The sequence below is a fragment of the Ctenopharyngodon idella genome, chromosome 11 (genome assembly GCF_019924925.1).
Source record: "Ctenopharyngodon idella isolate HZGC_01 chromosome 11, HZGC01, whole genome shotgun sequence".
Taxonomy (NCBI): Eukaryota; Metazoa; Chordata; class Actinopteri; order Cypriniformes; family Xenocyprididae; genus Ctenopharyngodon; species Ctenopharyngodon idella.
Window position 1 is genome coordinate 18,008,300 of NC_067230.1, and position 20,793 is coordinate 18,029,092.

Genomic DNA, 20,793 nt, shown 5'->3' on the forward strand with positions numbered 1-20,793 from the left:
TAGTGACAATTTTAGATACTTTTGAGCATAGCTCAACAGGATTCAATAGATAATAGAAGGATCTTAGTAAACATCTAAAATTTGAATGCTTAAATGCTTTTTAAATGTGTTTTCTGGCTGTGGGACAGCAGTTTGCACCAGTTCTGTAGAATGGCCCTATATACACACACATACATACATTTACATATACATATTTCAATGCATCTGTTAACATTAGTTAATGCACTGTGCACAAACCCTAGCAATGCATACATTGCTATAAAAAAAAAAAAACATTGCTTATTGTTAGTTCATGTTAACAAATGCATTAACTAATGAGACCTTATTGTAAAGCTTTCCCTCAAATCCTGACTGTATTTGTAACTCCCACACAACAACCGTCCAATAAAACGCAGCGCAGAGGTGCGAGGACACCTGGTCGCATTTTAATTGAATACATGCATTGTTTTCCCTTTTAAATCAGGTGACTCGCGCTCGGGTTCATAATATGCGGTCACATTTCCATAGAGGTCTGTGAGAGCGGGCCCCAGGCCCCTAACATAAAACAAATGACCGGCGCTCGTGATAAATGGTTCTATTAGCAATCCAGATTGTTAAACTCAGATATAACAGAGCCGAGGGGAGCGGCGGCCCATTTATTTTCCCCTCCTCACACAAATAGCTTGTTTTTTTTATGTGTAAATAACATATTAAAAGTCTGCATTAGCCATGTTCTCTGATAGAGAGGAAACTGTTGGGGATAAATAACAGCGGACAGGGGTATAAAACAGAGAGGGGTTTAATAGCGGCGTCTTCGCGGTGGGCATGACTTAGGTGACAACAGCACCGCAGCCGTTGTAAACTCCACATTGACCGTAAAGCCGCCAAACGGGCCCGTATATTAAAAGCGGCCGACACCGGGCTCGAGGGAATGTGATCCCGGGTTCAAGGACCTCGTCTCGCGCTGCATATTCACTTATCAGAGTCTGCGGGCCGGGATAATAAACCGGATTAAAGCGATAAGTAATTGCTCTGTCGCGGAGCGCTAGCAAACAGCTGAGGCTCTTTCCTGAACACAAGCGACTGTACGGCCATTAAACTGGTGTGTGTTTATTTAAAGTTCGGAGAGTAATTCTAAACCAGCCTTGCTGTAAATAAAGACCAGTCTACACATGCAAACCTGCTGGTTTATGGTGGTTTGGTCCAGATCTACCAATCAAAACACTTTGATTTCTGGTCTTTCTGGTGAATCTGGTTGAGGAAGTCATTACTGGCCCTTTAAATGTGGTTTTGAAGTCCTCAGACATTGTTGTTTGCAGTGGTTGTCTGCTAAAAAAAATTAAGTTTTAAGCTCAAATCAAAACTACCTGTTAGCCGTGCTCAATATTTATTGATGTCCCAATTTCATGCCATTCTTTGATTCACAATTAATGACCACTTTAAATAATGGCAGGCCACCAAAGTCTTTCATTAATCAGCAACTAAAATCACCATTTCAAAGGTGGCGCTCGACCAACATCTTAGCGTCGCCGTCCATCCTTTAACTAATTCATAACACTTATACTCTGGAGGTAAGAACAAGCTCTTTCGGCCTCATTACAGACAACTTTTATCACTGTTTTAAACACACTCGCTCTCTTCTACTATTGCGCTCTTTCCTCTCTGGACAGACTTTGTCGACCCCAGAGCAGATACTGAGCTTGTGAAAGTTTGAGAGAGGTAACGTCCAGAACAGATCTGAGAATAATACCATCTTTCAGTACCATGGTATATAATCAAAGTAGAAAAGAGAGTTGGTTCTCGTAAAACAGCGATGAGATTAAATTGACTTAAAAAGTATTTAAAGACCCATGACATGTCTTGACAGTAAAGAAAAAGTCGGGCCAGTGTTATTTTTAGTATTATAGTATTCATTAATATTCTGAATTAACTAAATTCTGAATTAAGTTCACAAAAGTCTCAATATGTGCTTGAGACTAAAATAAAAATCAAATTTTTGACATATTTTAGGTTAACCAGGTTATCAAAGAATAAGAAATAATATTAATATATATAAAAACACATACAAAATAATAAAATATGAAAATGTAAAAAGTGAAATAAAATATAAAAAATAAAATAAAAAATGAAAATCTAAAAAAAATTAAAATATGAAAATCTATAAAAATGAAATAAAATCTAAAAATCTAAAATAAAACAATATATAAAAATGAAATAAAATAACATTTAAAAAATATATAAAAAATAAAATATCTATCTATCTATCTATCTATCTATCATATATATATATATATATATATATATTAAAAACACATGCAAATAAAATAAATAAACTAAAATAAAAATCAAATTTTTGACCTAAGTTATCAAATAATAAGAAATAATATTAATACTGTATATATAAAAACACATACAAAATAATAAAATATGAAAATCTAATAAAATATGAAAATGTAAAAAGTGAAATAAAATGTAAGAAATAAAATAAAAAATGAAAATCTAAAAAAATAAATAAAATATGAAAATATAAAAAATGGAATAAAATATGAAAATGTAAAAAGTGAAAAAAAAAATGAAAATATAAAAAATTGAATAAATATGAAAATCTAAAAAATTGAATAAAATATGAAAATCTAAAAAAATAAAATAAAATAAAATATCAAAAATAAAATAAAATGAAAATCTATAAAAAAAAACAAAAAAAACAAATATATATAAAAATAAAAAAACATACATTTAAAAATATATATATAATAAAATATCAAATAATAATATTAATATATATACTAAAAACACATGCACATAAAATAAACTTTACCACATGAATGAATTAAAATAAAAATCACATTTTTGATTTATATTTTAAGTTAACCAGGTTATCAAATAATAAGAAATGATATTAATATCATTATAGTATCGGATATGGGTCACTTTTTTTTAAAAGAAGATGTAAGCTGGTCGTCAAAAAAAATCGGATATAGTCAACAAATTGGAATTAGGCATCAAGACAAAGAGCAATAAAATTCCCATCTGACTCCATCAATGAAACTTCAATCAAACAAAGTTGGAGCTTCACATCGAGGGATGATCTCAAATTCTACTTTCACTTCAATCTCCGCCATTAAAGTTAAAAATGAATCATATTAATCATGTACCAGTGAAAATCACACTCTATAAATTATGCCATTCAACTGTCTTGTTGCCACTGTGTGGCCTATTTTTCCCTTCCTTTCTTCAACAAATCATGGATTTTCTTTTCTTTACAATGGCAGGCCACCAAATTCCTTCATCAGTCTGTGAAAAAACCCACACAAAATCACAAGAGGTATTTCCATTTCAAAGGTGGCAGCTTTGCCGCTCTCTGAAGGAGCGTGTCGTCCGCGGCTGCCATTTTAACTAATTCATAACACTTATACTCTGGAGGTAAGAACAAGGTCTTTCAGCCTCATTATTCACCGCTTTTATCGGTCTCCTAAAGACATGTTTTAAACATGCTCGCTCTCTTTCTATCTGTCCATCCGTGTGTGTGTGTGTGTGTGTGTGTGTGTAACTTTTGATTAATCTCAGAGCAAACAGAGCGCTAAAAAGCCCTGTAGAATAGATGCTCCGTTCGTCCAATCAGCCGTGAGTACGTGTCATGACGCCTGCAGCGCTTCTGATTGCGCGTGTAAGACGCGTGTACGCGCCGGTCACTTGGTATTAATGAAGGCTGCTGGTGGAACGTGATATTAGGATTCATATCAGGCCTGATGGAGCCTCACCTTTGACTCTTGGGGGGCTTTTGGCCCGGCTTATCAGGGACGACCGGCACCGCGAGCGCCACATTTTATCTTTGAAATGTATATTTCATGGGCATATTCTTTTCCTCAGCCCTGCTGGAGTCTTTAAGCTCTTGGCTGGTGTGATAAATAACCTGAGAAAGACTCAAAACTTCATGTGTCTCGCATTAAACCTCATGCAAAAGCAAGAAATGATGTGTAACTCCTAAATCTCATTTGTGTCACGTGATATACAGAAGCAAAATTTGAATATGTGCATCAGCACTGTAATGAATGAGATTTGAGAGCTAACAACTATCCCCTTCAGATGACTTGGAAGGTAGCAGGAAATCGAGTTGTTTTGGGAAGGACCGGACAGGTTCGTACCTCTGGCCAGGGATGATGGGGAAGGTTTTTTGGGCAGCTCGCTGAAGCCGTTTCCATCCAGAGCGGACGTCTTACAGTCCTTCTTCTCTGCGGCGGTGGGCACACTGGCCTCCATTCTGAACAATTCTGTGAGAGACAGACCAAATATTCATGAAGATGTATTAATATGGCAAAGAAAACGAACAAAAATCTAAATAAAATGTGAAAATCTAATAAAACATATATAAAATATGAAAATCTAAATAACAGAATAAAATATAAAAATTTAAATAAATGACAAAATATAAAAAATACAATAAAAATGAATCTAAAAATGAAATAAAATATACACATCTAAACATACATATACATATATATATATATATATATATACAATAAAATAACATTTAAAAATATGTAAAAAATAAAATATCAAATAATAAGAAATAATATTAATATATATTTATAAAAACACAAAATAAAATAAAACATGGAATAAAATATGAAAAATAAAATAAAAATGAATCTAAAAAATGAAATAAAATATAAAAATTTTAAAAATAAAATGAAATATAAAGTAAAATAAAAAAAAATATTAAAAATGAAATAAAATATACACATCTAAACAAATAAAAATGAAATAAAACATTTAACAATATGTAAAAAATAAAAAATAAAATAATAAGAAATAATATTAATATATATTTATAAAAACACAAAATAATAAAATATAAAAATCTAATAAAAATCTATAAAAATCTAATAAAATATAAAACATGGAAAAAAATATTAAAAAATTAAAATCTAAAAAAAACCAAAAAAAAAAACAAACAAAAAAAACAAATATATATAAAAATTAAACAAAATAAATATTTAAAAAAAATCAAATAATGAAAAGTAATATTAATATATATAACACATGCAAATAAAATAAAATAAATAAATAAATCACATTCTTGACTTATATTTTAGGTTAACCAGTTGAACTATTGAGTCACAGCAGACGCCGAGGTTGTGTTTAAGTCCCATTTTTATGCCCTTCCCTCGCTAACTTCCCTCCGTCTCGTTCACTCGGATGTACGTCATTGCTTACGCTACACAAGCGCCCACTACTGGCCGAACCCTTGCGATGTGTTTAAATGGATCGCCGTCAGCCCTTGATCACTTGGAATCCGCTCATGGAACTGATTTATTATCTGCAGATTGTTTCCTTATGAATTTGTTTTACGCACCATTCTATAGGCCTGTATGTACGCTTGGGCTGCTGGGGAAAAAAGTCAACTCAAGGTAGCTACAAGTATTAAATATGGTCAAAATGATGTGCTTGACTACTAATAAATAAATCTGCGTCCAACTGACCAAACGTTCATGAAACAGCCTGATTATTAAACAGGAATCTGTGAGCTCCATCACAGCACTTTATTGAAATGGCCTGAGTGAGCAGAAGCAGATTTGTTTAGTCACTCAACCGTCTCTCTTCTCTCTTTTTTTAAGTCAAGGTAAGCCGATTAAAGGAGGAACACACTTGTGAGCCTGGATGACATCTGTTTCCGCTTTCCTTCGCCAACAGAGATGCCCCCTATACGGCCACTGGCACCATCCATCACCGACACAACGTTCAGAGAAACTCAAACTTGCTTTCCTAATGCATGTTCCTGGTGTTATGCAGTGCATGCACTGACTTAAAAACATCCTGACGTTCATTTCCAGCTGACGTCATCATCATTTTTCAAGGCTACAAATTTTACAGGCCCACATATCAGGGCGTATCGCAGCCGTCCACGGCCAAAACCAGTCAGGATGACAAAAACGCTCCATAAATCCCATAAGCTGTTATCGTGACCCTACATTCACCTTTACATTTGTCCTGCATTGAAATAACAGCATCAGTCTTTTCAATCGGCCCTGTTGGAGAATCTTGGCTCAAAATATTCCAAATGTTGGCAGCCATTTTAAAATGACGGTATGACCAAAATCTTACATCACATTATGAGTCATTTTATATTCTATTCACATATCAGAATGATTTCTGAAGGATCATGTGACACTGAAGACTGGAGTAATGATGCTGAAAATCCAGCTTTGATCACAGAAATAAATTACACTTTACTATATATTCACATAGAAAACAGCTGTTTTACATTGTAATAATATTTCACAATTTTTACTGTATTTTTGACCAGTATGCAAAAATTTCTACATTTATTTACATCTATAAACCATCATATCGCTCAGCCCTAGTGTGAAGATGTATCAATATGGCAAAGCAAAAAAAATAAAAAAATAAAAATACGAAATAAAAAAATATTAAAATGAAAAAAAATATATAAAATATTATATAAAAAATTAAATATAAAGATGAAAATATAAAATTAAATATAAAACAATTAAACAAAAAAAAAAAAAAAAAAGGTACAAACAAAATAAATGATAAAAAATAAAAGAAAATTAAAAGAATTTTTTTTTAAAAATTAAAATATATAATATTGTGAGTGCTGTTTTCTTTCAGTTCTTCACGACGAAGCTGTTGTTTCCAAACACAAGTCGTGTGTTTGTCCTTGCAGTTTGAGTGAAATAAGTGAAAGACAAACACCTTTCTGAACGTGAAGAGCATTGGAGATGTCAGGGTGGGACGGCGCGGGTCAAAGAGCGTTCCCGGCCCGGCTCTCAGACGCCCCTGCGGAGTTGGGAGCCGCGTGTTCACGGCAGGACCAGTATGACGGGATAATACGGGTGTCAAAGACCAAACAGACAGATGGTCACGAAAGCAAACGCAAACAACAGGCACTCTCGCTGCTCCTGACGGTGGTTTTAATCAGCTCCAGTCACGAGACCGACGAGCGCTTCACTCGCCCCTCGTGTCGCTCTGACCCCGTATTATTTACTGTCCTCGATGAAACACAAAATATGAAGTTACGACGAAAGTGGACAGTGATTTTTACTTACTCTCAAGCTCAGAAAAAGACAGAAAAAGAGATTTGAGAGCTACTATCAGTGCATAACTTAAATTTCAGTCTGTTTCTCACACAAAGCATCATTCACTTCAGAATAATAGTGCTCAAAGATTAATTTTATGATTATAAATATAATATACTTATTTAATAATTTTTCATTACACGCAAAAGGAGATTTTCAGCATTTACAATGAATGCCTGAGCTGCTCTTTTCCATCACAATGAAAGTGGCTTTCTGATCTATACTGATTAGTGATTTATACTGATTTTTCCGCAACATTTTCTGTTTTTATGGAGAAAAAAAAAAATCATACAAAATCCACTTTATTATGAGAGTGAAATTATATTAAAATAAAATAATAATAATATTAAATATATTTATTATTTAATAATTATTAATACAAATTATATTTAATATTTTAATGAATTTAAATTAAGTAATAAATATAATCAGTTATTCATTTAATATTTAATAGTATTTTTAATAATATATATATGTGTGTGTGTGTGTGTGTGTGTATGTATATATATATATATATATATATATATTTATTTTTTTATTTTTTTTAAGGATCATGCATGACTGGGCCTAGTTTCACTTTACTTGTGGAAATTATTACTACAAATTATATTTAATATTTGAATAAATTTAAATAAATCTAAAATATTAAATATAATCAATTATTCATATTATATATTAATAATTCAATAATATTTAATAGTATTTTTAATCATATTTATAAATATATTTTTCTATTTATATATAAATATATAAATAAATAAATAAATAAATATATATATATATATATATATATATATTTTTTTTTTTTTTTTTTTTTTTAAGGATCATGCATGACTGGGCCTATTTTCACTTTACTTGTGGAAATTATTACTACAAATTATATTTAATATTTTGATTAATTTAAATTAATTTAAAATATTAAATATAATCAATTATTCATATTATATATTAATAATTAAATATTTAATAGTATTTTAATAATATTTATACATCTTTTTTATTTATATATTAATTATGTTTATATATATATATATATATATATATATATATATTTATGTTTTTTTTTTTTTTTTTTTTTAGGATTAAACTGCATGGGCCTATTTTCATGTGGAAATGAAATATGGCGAACAATTCCTGGAAAATACATTAAATTGTACCAGTGAATACATAAGTAATATAGAATTTCAAATTGGCTGCACATTTTGAAATCCACATGCGACAAATGAAAACTGGAAAATGATCCAGAACAGGCAAACACTGCCAAATCTCATTTCAATCAATCAGTTCAGCTCAAGTGTTTCTGTTCGATTTCAGCAGTTAACATATTACAGGTCATGAAAGCTGTCACTTTTCACTCTCAAAATAAATTTAAACTTTTTGTTTGAGAATGAATATTTAATTTTGTGTAAATGAGCATAAAACAGACCCAAAAGCTCCATCAATAAACTCCAGCGCCTGCTATTCATCACAGTCCAGTCGACTGCATGAGGAGCCGCAGCTTTTAAATCACCGGCTGGATTCTGTGCGACTCCTGAAAGCGTCTGACGGACGGCCGTGTGTGTTCTTTACGAGCTGCTGGCTGATGGCTCTCTTTGAAGGCCTCTAACAGGTGTGAGGGGCTTTTCTCCGTGAATCCTGGGCAAAGACATTGTGCCATTCAAGACCAGAGACCCTGCGGCATCCGAGAGCTCATTACGACGGATCAGTTGGGAAAAAGAACTCCGGCTTTACAAGCCCACCTCGTTAATTACGGCCACCGGTCGTTCACACGGCTGCGGTCTGACCTGAGATCAGCGCGCTCAATGGCCTGGTGTCTGTCTCTCACTAGACGTGCGGTTAAAAGCTTTTATTTAGTCGATGACGGTAAGTGAGAAAGTTTGTGATCTAAGGATTATCGCTTTAAACGGTGGTGGGAATTTACCACAAACAAAAGTGATTTCACAGTTCATTCACTTCAACTGAAGTCACTCCAAAGCCTTCAATCAATCGATTCAAAACTCTGATTCTATGATTCATAAAATCATGGATGGATGAAAGGATGGGATAGAATGATAGATGATGGATAGAACGATGGATGGAAGGATGGATGGAGGAAACGATAGATAGAACAATGGATGGATGGATGGATGATGGAACGATAGACAGAATGATGGATGGATGGATGATAGAACGATAGATAGAATGATGGATGGATGGATGATAGAACGATAGAATGATGATGGATGGATGATAGAACGATAGATAGAATGATGGATGGATGGATGATAGATAGAATGATGGATAGATGGATGGATGGATGGATGATGGAACGATAGATAGAATGATGGATAGATGGATGGATGATAGAACGATAGACAGAATGATGGATGATGGATGGATGATAGAACGATAGAATGATGGATGGATGGATGATAGAACGATAGACAGAATGATGGATGGATGGATGATAGAACGATAGAGAGAATGATGGATGGATGGATGATAGATAGAATGATGGATAGATGGATGGATGGATGGATGGATGATGGAACGATAGATAGAATGATGGATAGATGGATGGATGATAGAACGATAGACAGAATGATGGATGATGGATGGATGATAGAACGATAGACAGAATGATGGATGATGGATGGATGATAGAACGATAGATAGAATGAATGATGGATGGATGATAGAACGATAGATAGAATGATGGATGAATGGATGGATGGATGATAGAACGATGGAATGATGGATGGATGGATGATAGAACGATAGACAGAATGATGGATGGATGGATGATAGAACGATAGATAGAATGATGATGGATGGATGATGGATGGATGATAGAACGATAGACAGAATGATGGATGGATGGATGATAGAACGATAGATAGAATGATGATGGATGGATGGATGATAGAACAATAGACAGAATGATGGATGGATGGATGATAGAACGATAGATAGAATGATGGATAGATGATGGATGGATGGATGATGGAACGATAGACAGAATGATGGATGAATGGATGGATGATGATAGAACGATAGAATGATGGATAGATGGATGGATGATAGAACGATAGACAGATGGATGGATGGATGATAGAACGATAGAATGATGATAGATGGATGGATGATAGAACGATAGATAGAATGATGGATGGATGGATGGATGATAAAACGATAGAATGATGGATAGATGAATGGATGGATGGATGATAGAACGATAGAATGATGGATGGATGGATGATAGAACGATAGACAGAATGATGGATGGATGGATGGATGATAGAACGATAGAATGATGGATGATAGAACGATAGACTGATGGATGGATGGATGGATGGATGGATGATAGAACGATAGAATGATGGATGGATGGATGGATGGATGATAGAACGATAGAATGATGGATGGATGGATGATAGAACGATAGACAGAATGATGGATGGATGGATGGATGGATGATAGAACGATAGAATGATGGATGGATGGATGATAGAACGATAGACAGAATGATGGATGGATGGATGGATGATAGAACGATAGAATGATGGATGGATGGATGGATGATAGAACGATAGACAGAATGATGGATAGATGAATGGATGGAAGGATAGATGATAGAACGACTGAAGAATGGATGGATGATGGATGGATGGGATAGAACGATAGATAGAATGATGGATAAAATGATAGAACGATATATTGAATAATTATATTATTATATTATTCATATTAAATCTTAATAAAGAAAAGTAATGATTTCCATTATATTATTATTAAATATAATTCATATAAAATAATTCTTATTTGTATTTAATATGGATTATATTTGATATTTAAATGCTGGAAATTCTTTATGCATTTAAAGAAATGACCTATAATTCTATAAATACAGATTTTTACTATATTTAGCTTTTTGCATGAAACATTTCAGAGCAAATAAATTCATCATCATCCTCATCTTCACTCAGCTCTACATCATCCGTCCTGCTGTTCAAATCAAATAAAGCCTTTAAGAGATGTTAATTAGCTATTCTAACGCCAGAGAACAATGATGATTTACATCTAACAGCTCCTGACGCTCCGCAGGATCTCACCGAGCAGATAATCCTGCTCTCCATCCGAGCGGTCAGTGTCTTCAGGAACACAAACAGCCGTTCACAGCCCATCAGAGCCACAATAGAGGCTTTAGGCAGAGATAATTGAGCAGAGCAACAACAACTGAACTTTACATTCCCCCTCAAGACCTCATTGTGCTCAAATCAATGGCATGTTGGTTTTAACAGCTCATTCCAGCTCTGACTCTTCAGTCAAACCACGAGAAGATGAGCCGCAAACAAACATCACAGCCGGAGAGTGTTTGCAGATCTTCTTCAGACCGATTATTTGAAGTTTTTCTGAAAGAGGTCAATGTGTCCAACACGTTTCAGATGATGCAGAGCTGCTCTGCTGTCACGTGACCGTCGTTCACAGGTGGGCAGCTGTTCTAGTGAGGGAACATGTGTCGCAGGTCATTTCCTGTGTGAAAACGGACCATAAATCAGGAGGAAATACAGCTGTTTGTTATCAAAACTGCCTCAGAATCACACGCTTTAAGGGTAAAGCTATGCTGGTGTCGCGTCTGAATTAACATAAACGCGAGATGACGACTTGGAAGTGCGTACGGCAGCGTGACAAGAATCTTTTCCACATGCTTGTTCTTTTTTACTTAAAAAAACTGTACATTTAACAATCTTTTACTGTAAAATGACATGAAACGTCCCATTTGATTTTTCACTGTACACAGTAAGGGAACTCACCGTTAAACAATTATCACAGTTTTACAATCTTTTACTGTTAAAGTAAGTATTATGATGATTTTTATAGCGTTGTGATGTCATGTGAGAACAAAAATAGCCAAAGTTCACAACCTCCACATTTCTGTTTGATGTATTTTATTGTAGTCAGTGTTACCTGGTGTGTTTTCTATGATTTTTGCACAAGAATTAATGAATAATTTTCACTGCAAAAAAATGCTTTTCTTACTTTGTCGTTTCCAGTCTAAATATCTAAAAATTCATAAATCCAGAAGTAAAATAACATAAGATATTTTTTCTTGTTTTCTGGGGGGGGGAATCAAAATGAAGCGAGTTTTTGTTTAAAACAAGCGAAATTATTTGCCAATTGAGTAAGAGAAATAATCGGACAGAAACAAGAAACAAGATTATTTTTCTTACTCAACTGGCAGATCATTTTGCTTGTTTTAAGCAAAAACTCGCTCAATTTATTTATTTATTTTTTTCCCAGAAAACAAGAAAAAATAGCTTATGTCATTTTACTTGTCTAGCATCTGGATTTATGAATTTTTAGATATTTAGACTGGAAACGACAAAGTAAGAAAAGCATTTTTTGCAGCGAAAATTATTAATCTCTGCATTAATTCTTGTGCAAAAATCATAGAAAATGCACCAGGTAACACTGACTACAATAAAATATATCAAACAGAAATGTGGAGGTTGTAAACTTTGGCTATTTTGTTAAAATCTTAGATGTTCTTATCAGTACATTAGGGTTTTATGTTGTTAAATTAATATTTATTGTAGTATTTTATGTTTTGTGCACCTTTTATATATTAGTATTTACTTCGGCTTGTGGAAAATATATCAACTTTGATTCATCATCGTGTCTTTCTGTGTTTTTAAGATGGTTGTCAGTATATTATAAAGGTAAAATAAAAACATTATTTTGGGTTTTTTTGCTGTAAATTTAAGTCAAATTTAAAATGTTGCAATCATATTTTTTTAATGATAAAGTTCTGGCAGTTTTCACAGAATTTTCACAGAACTTTTTAACGAGTTCAACAAAGACGTGAATGTGTTCAACCAGTCATAATCTGTACAGTAATTCAGATCATTAAAACTATAGATCTGCAATCGCAGTGCAATGTGTGTAAGAGCTTTCAGGCTTTTTGCATAAACTTATTAAAAGAAAAAACCTCCACAATAATTCACAAAATTCAAAGAGCACAGACGAACACATCAAACACGCTCGATGTCGAACTTCAGTTTAGAGAAACTACGAGAGGATCTTATTCCAAGAAACGAATCCATCAGGACGGGTGGGGTTGGGAACGAGAGAGACGTCCACAGAAATGAATGTTTCCATATTCCAGGTGCAGCGAGCTTTCAGGAGAGCCGTTTGGCTCATCATGCTGGATTACTCACTGCAACCCCCTACCTCAGCGTCTGAATAATTACAGCACGAGCTGTCGGCCAAACAAATGGCTCTGACAGAACGCTGAAAGGTCACATAGCGAAATCCCTCAGAGGGTCTCGGGATCTCTCGCTCGTTCTCTCTGTAGCGTTCAACTGCTGCAGTTGTTCAAACTTTGGCTTGAAGAGTATTTCTTCAGGTTCATGTATCTTACAAGTGCACAAACACACAGAGGGAAGATTCCTCGAGGGAAAAGCCTAGCGATCGCTCAGGAGAGTTTGCTCTTATGAAGAATCAACTTTGTCTCAGATATTTCTCTTAAAATTCCTTAAGAGACAGAAAAACACATGAATAGAGAACAAACGACAAGAGCGTATAGCAGACCAGACCATTTGGTGAGAATCTGATGTGAAATGTCTGAGATCAAATTTAATCAAAATATGAATTATTGGAAAATCTGAGCACATTTTGAGACATCTCTTTTAAAACTTAGTATAGCTTCATTAGCACAAAAACCCAAATAAATAAATATATCATATATTTTTATCATTATATATATATATATATATATATATATACATATATATAAACAAAAATCTAAACTTAAACATATATATATATATATATATATATATATATATACACATTTTTTTAATCATATATATGTATATACCCAACATTTGACAATAATAAGTATATATATATATATATATATAATTAAAAAATATATAAACATCAGATTAAATATGCATTTTATTTATATATACAAAATTACATATTTATTTTTGGTTTCATTAATTTTAATTTTGTTGTAAACATATATATATATATATTTAATAATATATGAAAAATTATAATGTATGTATTATATATATTTGCTTTATTTATATAAACATTTACCAAGAAACAAACATATATACATTATACATATATATATATATATACCCAACATTTGACAATAATAAGTATATATATATATATATATATATATATATAATTAAAAAATATATAAACATCAGATTAAATATGCATTTTATTTATATATACAAAATTACATATTTATTTTTGGTTTCATTAATTTTAATTTTGTTGTAAATATATTATATATATATATATATATATATATATATATATATATATAATATATACACAAACACACACACACACATATTTTTACATATATATTTAAGTATATAAGTACATAAATATTTTTTGTGTACATTTTTATTTTGATGTTTATGTTTTTGGTTTGTATTTTTATATAATATTTTTTTATAAGTTGAAAGTTAATGATTTCAACTATTTAAAGCTTTCACAGTCACTCACTTCTGACCCAACGTTTGACAAAAATCATTCTGGAGTTTTCTAAAGAAAAAAGGTCAAGTTTGATTTTAAACGAATCACATGACACGTCAGAGCCGCCAATTCAGTGTCGCTTCAACAGACTACTGCATTCCTCGCTGATTTAACAAGCTTGAGTCCATCAGGATAATAATTCTAGCAAATTCCAGGGAATATTACTCATAAGTGAGTGAAGCTCAGTTCAGTCACAGGCGGTGGACAGGAGGAGATATCGCTTGAGTTACAAACAACATGTTAGCAGCTCATGCCTCCCTTAAAAGTCCCAGTGTTTGATATAAGACAGCAGGGAGTCGCACGAATCTGGACGGGACAGAGGTTTCAGCGCTAATGGCGTGTTTCAGTAATGGACGTGTGTGAGTTTAGGTGATAGTGGAGCCCCATGGCTCAGATCACACCCCCCGCTGCTAAGTGCAATATCCTGTGGACGATCTCCATTGGTGAGACCAATGCCGAACAGATGTTGCAGCTCCAGCCCCCACTGGAGTTCAGAGCAGGGTGTCTTACAGGAGGATTCCTCCTGTCTCCCGAAATCAGCCGACAAAGCGATTACATCTCACATGTGCCGAGCGAAGGCTCTTGGCCGGATTCCACCGGAGAGCCACCGCAGCTCAACCCACGGCTTCAGATGAGCCTTTAAAAGCAAAACCCACGACGGGACGAACGGCGACAGGTTTTGTTAACAGCATGCTTTGATCCACCAGCCAAATGGTGTTTTTAGGAGACACTTGCGGTTTGACACCAGGACTGTAATGTAAACTTCCTCTCTGCTCTGTTATTGAGCAGCGAGGAAGCTCTTGTACCGTCTACCCGGGGGTTTTCAAACACTTTACATGGGTAGTTATAACAGCTTTTAGTGTTGAGACTGTTGTTACTCACATTTAAATCTGAGCAAAATAAATTTCACTATGTGGATACAGACATGAAGAACCAGCTAACTCAACCAGGTCTTGACCTTTAACCCCGCTTGATTGCAAAGGCCTAACAATGCCATCCTTCAGACTGTCAGTAAAAAGTGTCGTCGCACGGACCTAATGGTGAGCAAACGTGCTCCAATGCAAAGGCAAATAAGTCACTGTCTGTTTTACAGTAACTGAATCTCAATAATGTAAACATCTGCGCTGCATGTCCGGAGCTGTTAAACACGTCTGAACCGGCGCTAGGCCACGAGCCAGCGCTTGTGAAACCGCCAGGGATTTTCTGCTATCAGGCATTTGTCTGAAACATGTACGATTCCATCAGCAATGAAAGCGATGATGATCCGTCTGTATGACTGCGCATAAACCCACGGCTCTCTGCTGTCAAAAGTTCTTTAGGTATTAAAGGAGTATCATCCGGTTACTGCATCCCTTCAGGAATTCATTAAGTCCCGAATCAAAGCCAGCCAAGAGGCGCTACGGATACCCATCACATTTCATAGCGGGGCGAGCATCTCCTGCTCCCAGCGGCCCGCCGATCTTTGATTTCAAAGCGTCTCGTGGCATGTGATGGCCTTTCAGGAGACAGCGATTCTCTGATTTCATTCTCCGTAATTAGATGGTGCTTGATGCGTGATTGTCTCTGGTTGATGAAGGCCTTTCCAAGAGCACGTCTATGGGATCTTTTTCCCTGGAGCTTCGAGCTGGTTGTTGAAGTAGCCAATTCAATTTCAGTTCTTCAGTAGAACTTAGATGCTTAGATAATAAAATGCTAGAAAAATATTTAAGTAAATGAGTGTACTTACATTATATATGTAACACGAGATTGAACCTCGTTGGTTCTCACCGAAGCTCAAACGTGATGTGTAACACGAGATTGAACCTCATTGGTTCTCACAGAAGCTCAAACGTGCTGCGTAACACGAGAATGAACCTCATTGGTTCTTGCTGAAGCTCAAACGTGCTGCGTAACACGAGAATGAACCTCATTGGTTCTCGCAGAAGCTCAAACGTGCTGCGTAACACGAGAATGAACCTCATTGGTTCTCGCAGAAGTTCAAACGTGCTGCGTAACACGAACATGCTTGTTTCCGTTTATCATAACTGATATGTGAGTTGATGAATGTTATTATATGTGAATAAAAGCCTAAATTCGATCTGTTGATCATATATAGCGATCGTGTCTCTTCAGAAAATTCGGACTAAACCGCTCAATTCATATGTTGATTAGTTTTACGATCTCTTTATGAACTTTTTGAAGCATCAAAGTGGTAGTTGTGTAGACTGTCAATGGAGGGACAGAAATCTCTCAGATTTCATTAGAAATATCTTCATTTGTGTTTCGAAGATGAATGAAAGTCTTACGGGTGTGGAACGACATGAGTAATTAATGACAGAATTTTCATTCTTGGTTGAACTAACCCTTTAACATCTAGTATGGCAAAACGTAGACGCTTAGCTAATAAAATGCTAGGAAACAAGAGGCATGATTTCGTAGCAACTCCCCTCGATGATTCACTAAAGAAAAACCCACAACCCCACCGGCACAGACTGTAAAAACCACAGAGGAACCACAGCACGACGTGTGAGCACAACTCAACAATATCCACACTGATCCCACTGGCCGACTGCGCAGACGGAGAGAACAGAAGCGGGGAATCAAAGGGAACGATGCAGTTTACATGAGCAGCGGATTCACACTGACAGTTCAAAGCTCGTGCTGAAGCTCTCAATGCTCTTCTCCAGGCCGGAGAGGAAAGAAACTTCTCACAACTGTACGGAAACTAGCCTCAGGTTCTCAAACTGCCAGCTTTCTTGGAGATGTATCTCCATTCAGGCCATTAAACATCATCACTGAAATATCATGACATGATATTGTGCAGTGGTTCTCAACTGTCTCAACTCAAAAATGCATCTCTGATAAGATCACAGAGAGCAGAAACAATGCAATGCTAAATGCTAAAACAAAATGCAGCTAAATCATGCATATCTTGAGTAGCAATTTTTTTTTGTATTTTGCCAAGTATAGTGCACACTCACAGGTTCAATAATAGACTGACTGATGAAATCTGTTAAAAGTTCAACTGTTTGTAGTTTGCACTAATGGCACGACGCAACTGCAAACAATCAGCTAGAGGCATTTATTATAAACCATCATCAATTAAAATAAGAGGGAAGAGCTGTTAAGGAAACATATCGTCAGCAAATAGTGTTTTATTGACAGTCGGGCAGGTATAACAATATAAAAAGAAGATAATAAAACTCCAGCAGTATCTTTTGTCCAATCTGCGCTCAGTATAAAACAACACACGTTTTCAGGGGTCAGCGACTCTGTTCATGATCACAATGGAGGGACTTCTGAGGAGCTCGACTTCCCTCGGATTTCTTGACCTATTGACAGTGGACTGACCTTATATACTCCTGTGAGGAAGCCTATTGTGCTCTGGAGTCTTAGCAAGACAAACAAGAGGGGGAAAAAAAAAAAAAAGAGTTCCCTGCGGTCTTAAAGAGCCAAGGAAACGGAACGGGACAACCAAGCAGCTTTTTAACTTTTATGCTCATCGAACTCGCATATTCCAAAACAAAGCACTTTTCCAGAATATTTAGTGTGGAATATTTTAAATCTCGAGAGAAATGTTTAAATGCTTTAATGAAGGAAAATGCCAGCGACTAGAACATAAGTGGCCTTTTTTCTTACTAATGTTTCTCTTCTACATGAATTACCCTAAACCATGATGTTAAATTTGGAAATTGTCCTGAAATTCCTCCACGAATAGCCTGAAACTATGTGCATGATTCCAGACATCTGGCTCATATTTTTCAGTGATTATTTCACGATCATTGGGGGTTTGTTCACCTGGAATCAGTGGCGCTTTATTTCACAAAGCGGGCCGAATCGCTCCGTTAATTGGTAAGGATGTGTTGAGCGCTGAATGCGGACTCTCTCTTGCTCTACTCTTAACTCCTGAATCGCCTCTGCGGGGAGTTTTACTCAGTTTCCATTCAGGCCTTCCATGTGTATTTTCAGCTCTACCATTCGCTTCATTAAATTCTTCTCCAATGAGAAGGATAAGAAAAGGGCTGACGGACACAGAGAGAGCGGGACGTGTGAAAAAGGCTCCGGGGGAGATGAAAGAGGCCCCTGCGGCCCCGGGGCCCCGGTGACCGTCAGCTCGGCTGGACCTGAATAATCCTGAATGGGCCCGTCGTTCTTTCACATCCTTTTCAACCTCTTTATCCTGACTGCTAGAACTCTTCATTGCGCACAATGGCAAATGCACTAAAACTGTTTTCTCATGCTAATGGATGTGAACTCACTCCCACTGAATGCTTTTTGCTTTTCCTCCAGGATTTAAATGGGCCAATTAGAGCTGTTATGGCTCCTCGTCTTCTATATCTCAGAGTTTTTCCTCTTTTTTTTTTCCTAGTGAATTCGCGCACATCACAACACACAACGGCCTAGACGGATCACAGAAATTGATTGCAAGTATTTCAGGAGGAAAAAGCAAACAGTAAACAGAGAAAGAAAAAGACTGTCTGAAGAGCAAACATCAGGTCTTTCGACTCTCAACAGCTTGTGCAGCTCTCTGAACTTCTGTCTGCATTCATTATCCTGTTCGCTCACAATATATAGCCTATTATACTATTTACTTAAGCGGATTTCTACTGTTTTAATGCCAAAAAAGTCTTAGTTTTATATATTTTTGATTCCTCTCACAATAAAATCTACTTAAGGAGGAAATTAAAATGCACTCAGATGACATATTAAATGTGTGAAGGATCTAGTGCATGGAGACTCATGGATGTTTGGGATTGGCGCCTGGCACCTTCTGATCGCATCTTCCCCCATATGGATCAAATTGCAGCAGAATGTTTGGGATTCCAGTGTCAGGAGTCAAACAAGAGTCGAAAAGCAGCTCATGCCATTCTATTCTATATTCTATAGTGCATATCCACAATTTCCCTCCGAAATAACTCCATTTAAAAGAGTTTTGTGCATCAAAAAAAAAAAAGGGAAAAAAGTGCCATGCGACTCAAATACCTAGTAAAAATAATAATAACAACACCACAAATATTTGAAACAGCGATGTGCTCATTAAACACGTTTATAACGCGTTCATATGAATCACTCACCAGCTCTGAAGAGTGAATCAAACCTCCAAACTCGCGATCAAACTCTTTCTTCACTGGAAACTTTCTGGCTCCAGAAAACAGAAGCGCGTCCCACGAACATCCATCAAAACACGAGCGAAGATCTTCACGAGAACCAGCGGGTCTGAGGTGCGAAAGTTCAGCGGACACTAACTTTTACGGTCCATCATCAGTGAGAACGAGCGAATGAAGTTTTCATCTGCCGAATCATCCGATCGCGCAACAACAACAACGACGAGAGCGCGCGCGCGGAATCAGATCAGAGAAGTTTGGGAAATCAAAACAACAGAAGAGTTTGAGAGCGCGACTGTTTGCGGTGAGACCCCCGGGTGATCTGTTTTCAATGCTCTCTCTCTCTCTCTCTCTCTCTCTCTCTCTCTCTCTCTCTCTCTCTCAGATGGGTCGGGCTTCACTCTGAACTCATCGCGTCTGACTAAAGTTGCATCAAGTTTTTCTACAAGGTCAATCAAATTATGCAAGTTTTGCTTTAAACTTTGAAAAATTTGGCTTACTAAATACGTGAGTGCCATTTTAAAATAAAATAGTATTTGTATTTTACTATAGGCTATTATTAGTTCTTTATTTAACTATTAATTGATTTATTTTATATTATTCTTTACCGAAATACGAAAGTGCTGAAAAGAAAACAGACCATCAGTATCGATGCATTTCGTCCCAGATCTCACGCGCTCAAATCAGCCTCATTTATCACTTTTAGCTGACTCTGGGTCTGTATTTCGAATAGAAAATGGAAATGGGGTCAAAACTGCAGATAAAACAACAATTAATTACGCTTAATTAACGCACTTTAGACATGAGCTGCTATAATGCAATAAACTATGCGTAAATCACCATTAAAACCAGGGTTATTTTAGTACACTTCAGTAATTAAACTCTGACATCACATTAATATATAGTACATATTAACATGATGATCCACATTTCAACACTCTAAAAAATGCTGGGTTAAAAACAACCCAAGTTGGGTTGAAAATGGACAAACCCAGCGATTGGGTTGTTTTAACACAGCAGTTGGGTTTTTTTATTTAACTTAATTATTGTTTAAAAATTACTATATATCTGGCTTAAAATGAACCCAA

The 20,793-nt window shown here is 35.4% G+C and overlaps 1 protein-coding gene across 1 annotated transcript in view; it reads right to left on the reverse strand.

Annotated features, from left to right (window-relative positions):
• Positions 1-20,036, reverse strand: part of gli2b (GLI family zinc finger 2b) — an 85,018-nt gene extending 64,982 nt beyond the window's left edge. Inside the window, exons 1-2 of the mRNA XM_051913258.1 lie at positions 19,676-20,036; positions 4,125-4,250 (exon numbers count right to left, since the gene is read on the reverse strand). Coding sequence (XP_051769218.1) covers positions 4,125-4,239 — 115 coding nt within the window. The 5' untranslated portion in view covers positions 4,240-4,250; positions 19,676-20,036. The remainder of the gene's footprint in view (positions 1-4,124; positions 4,251-19,675) is intronic.
• Positions 20,037-20,793: the final 757 nt, after the last annotated feature.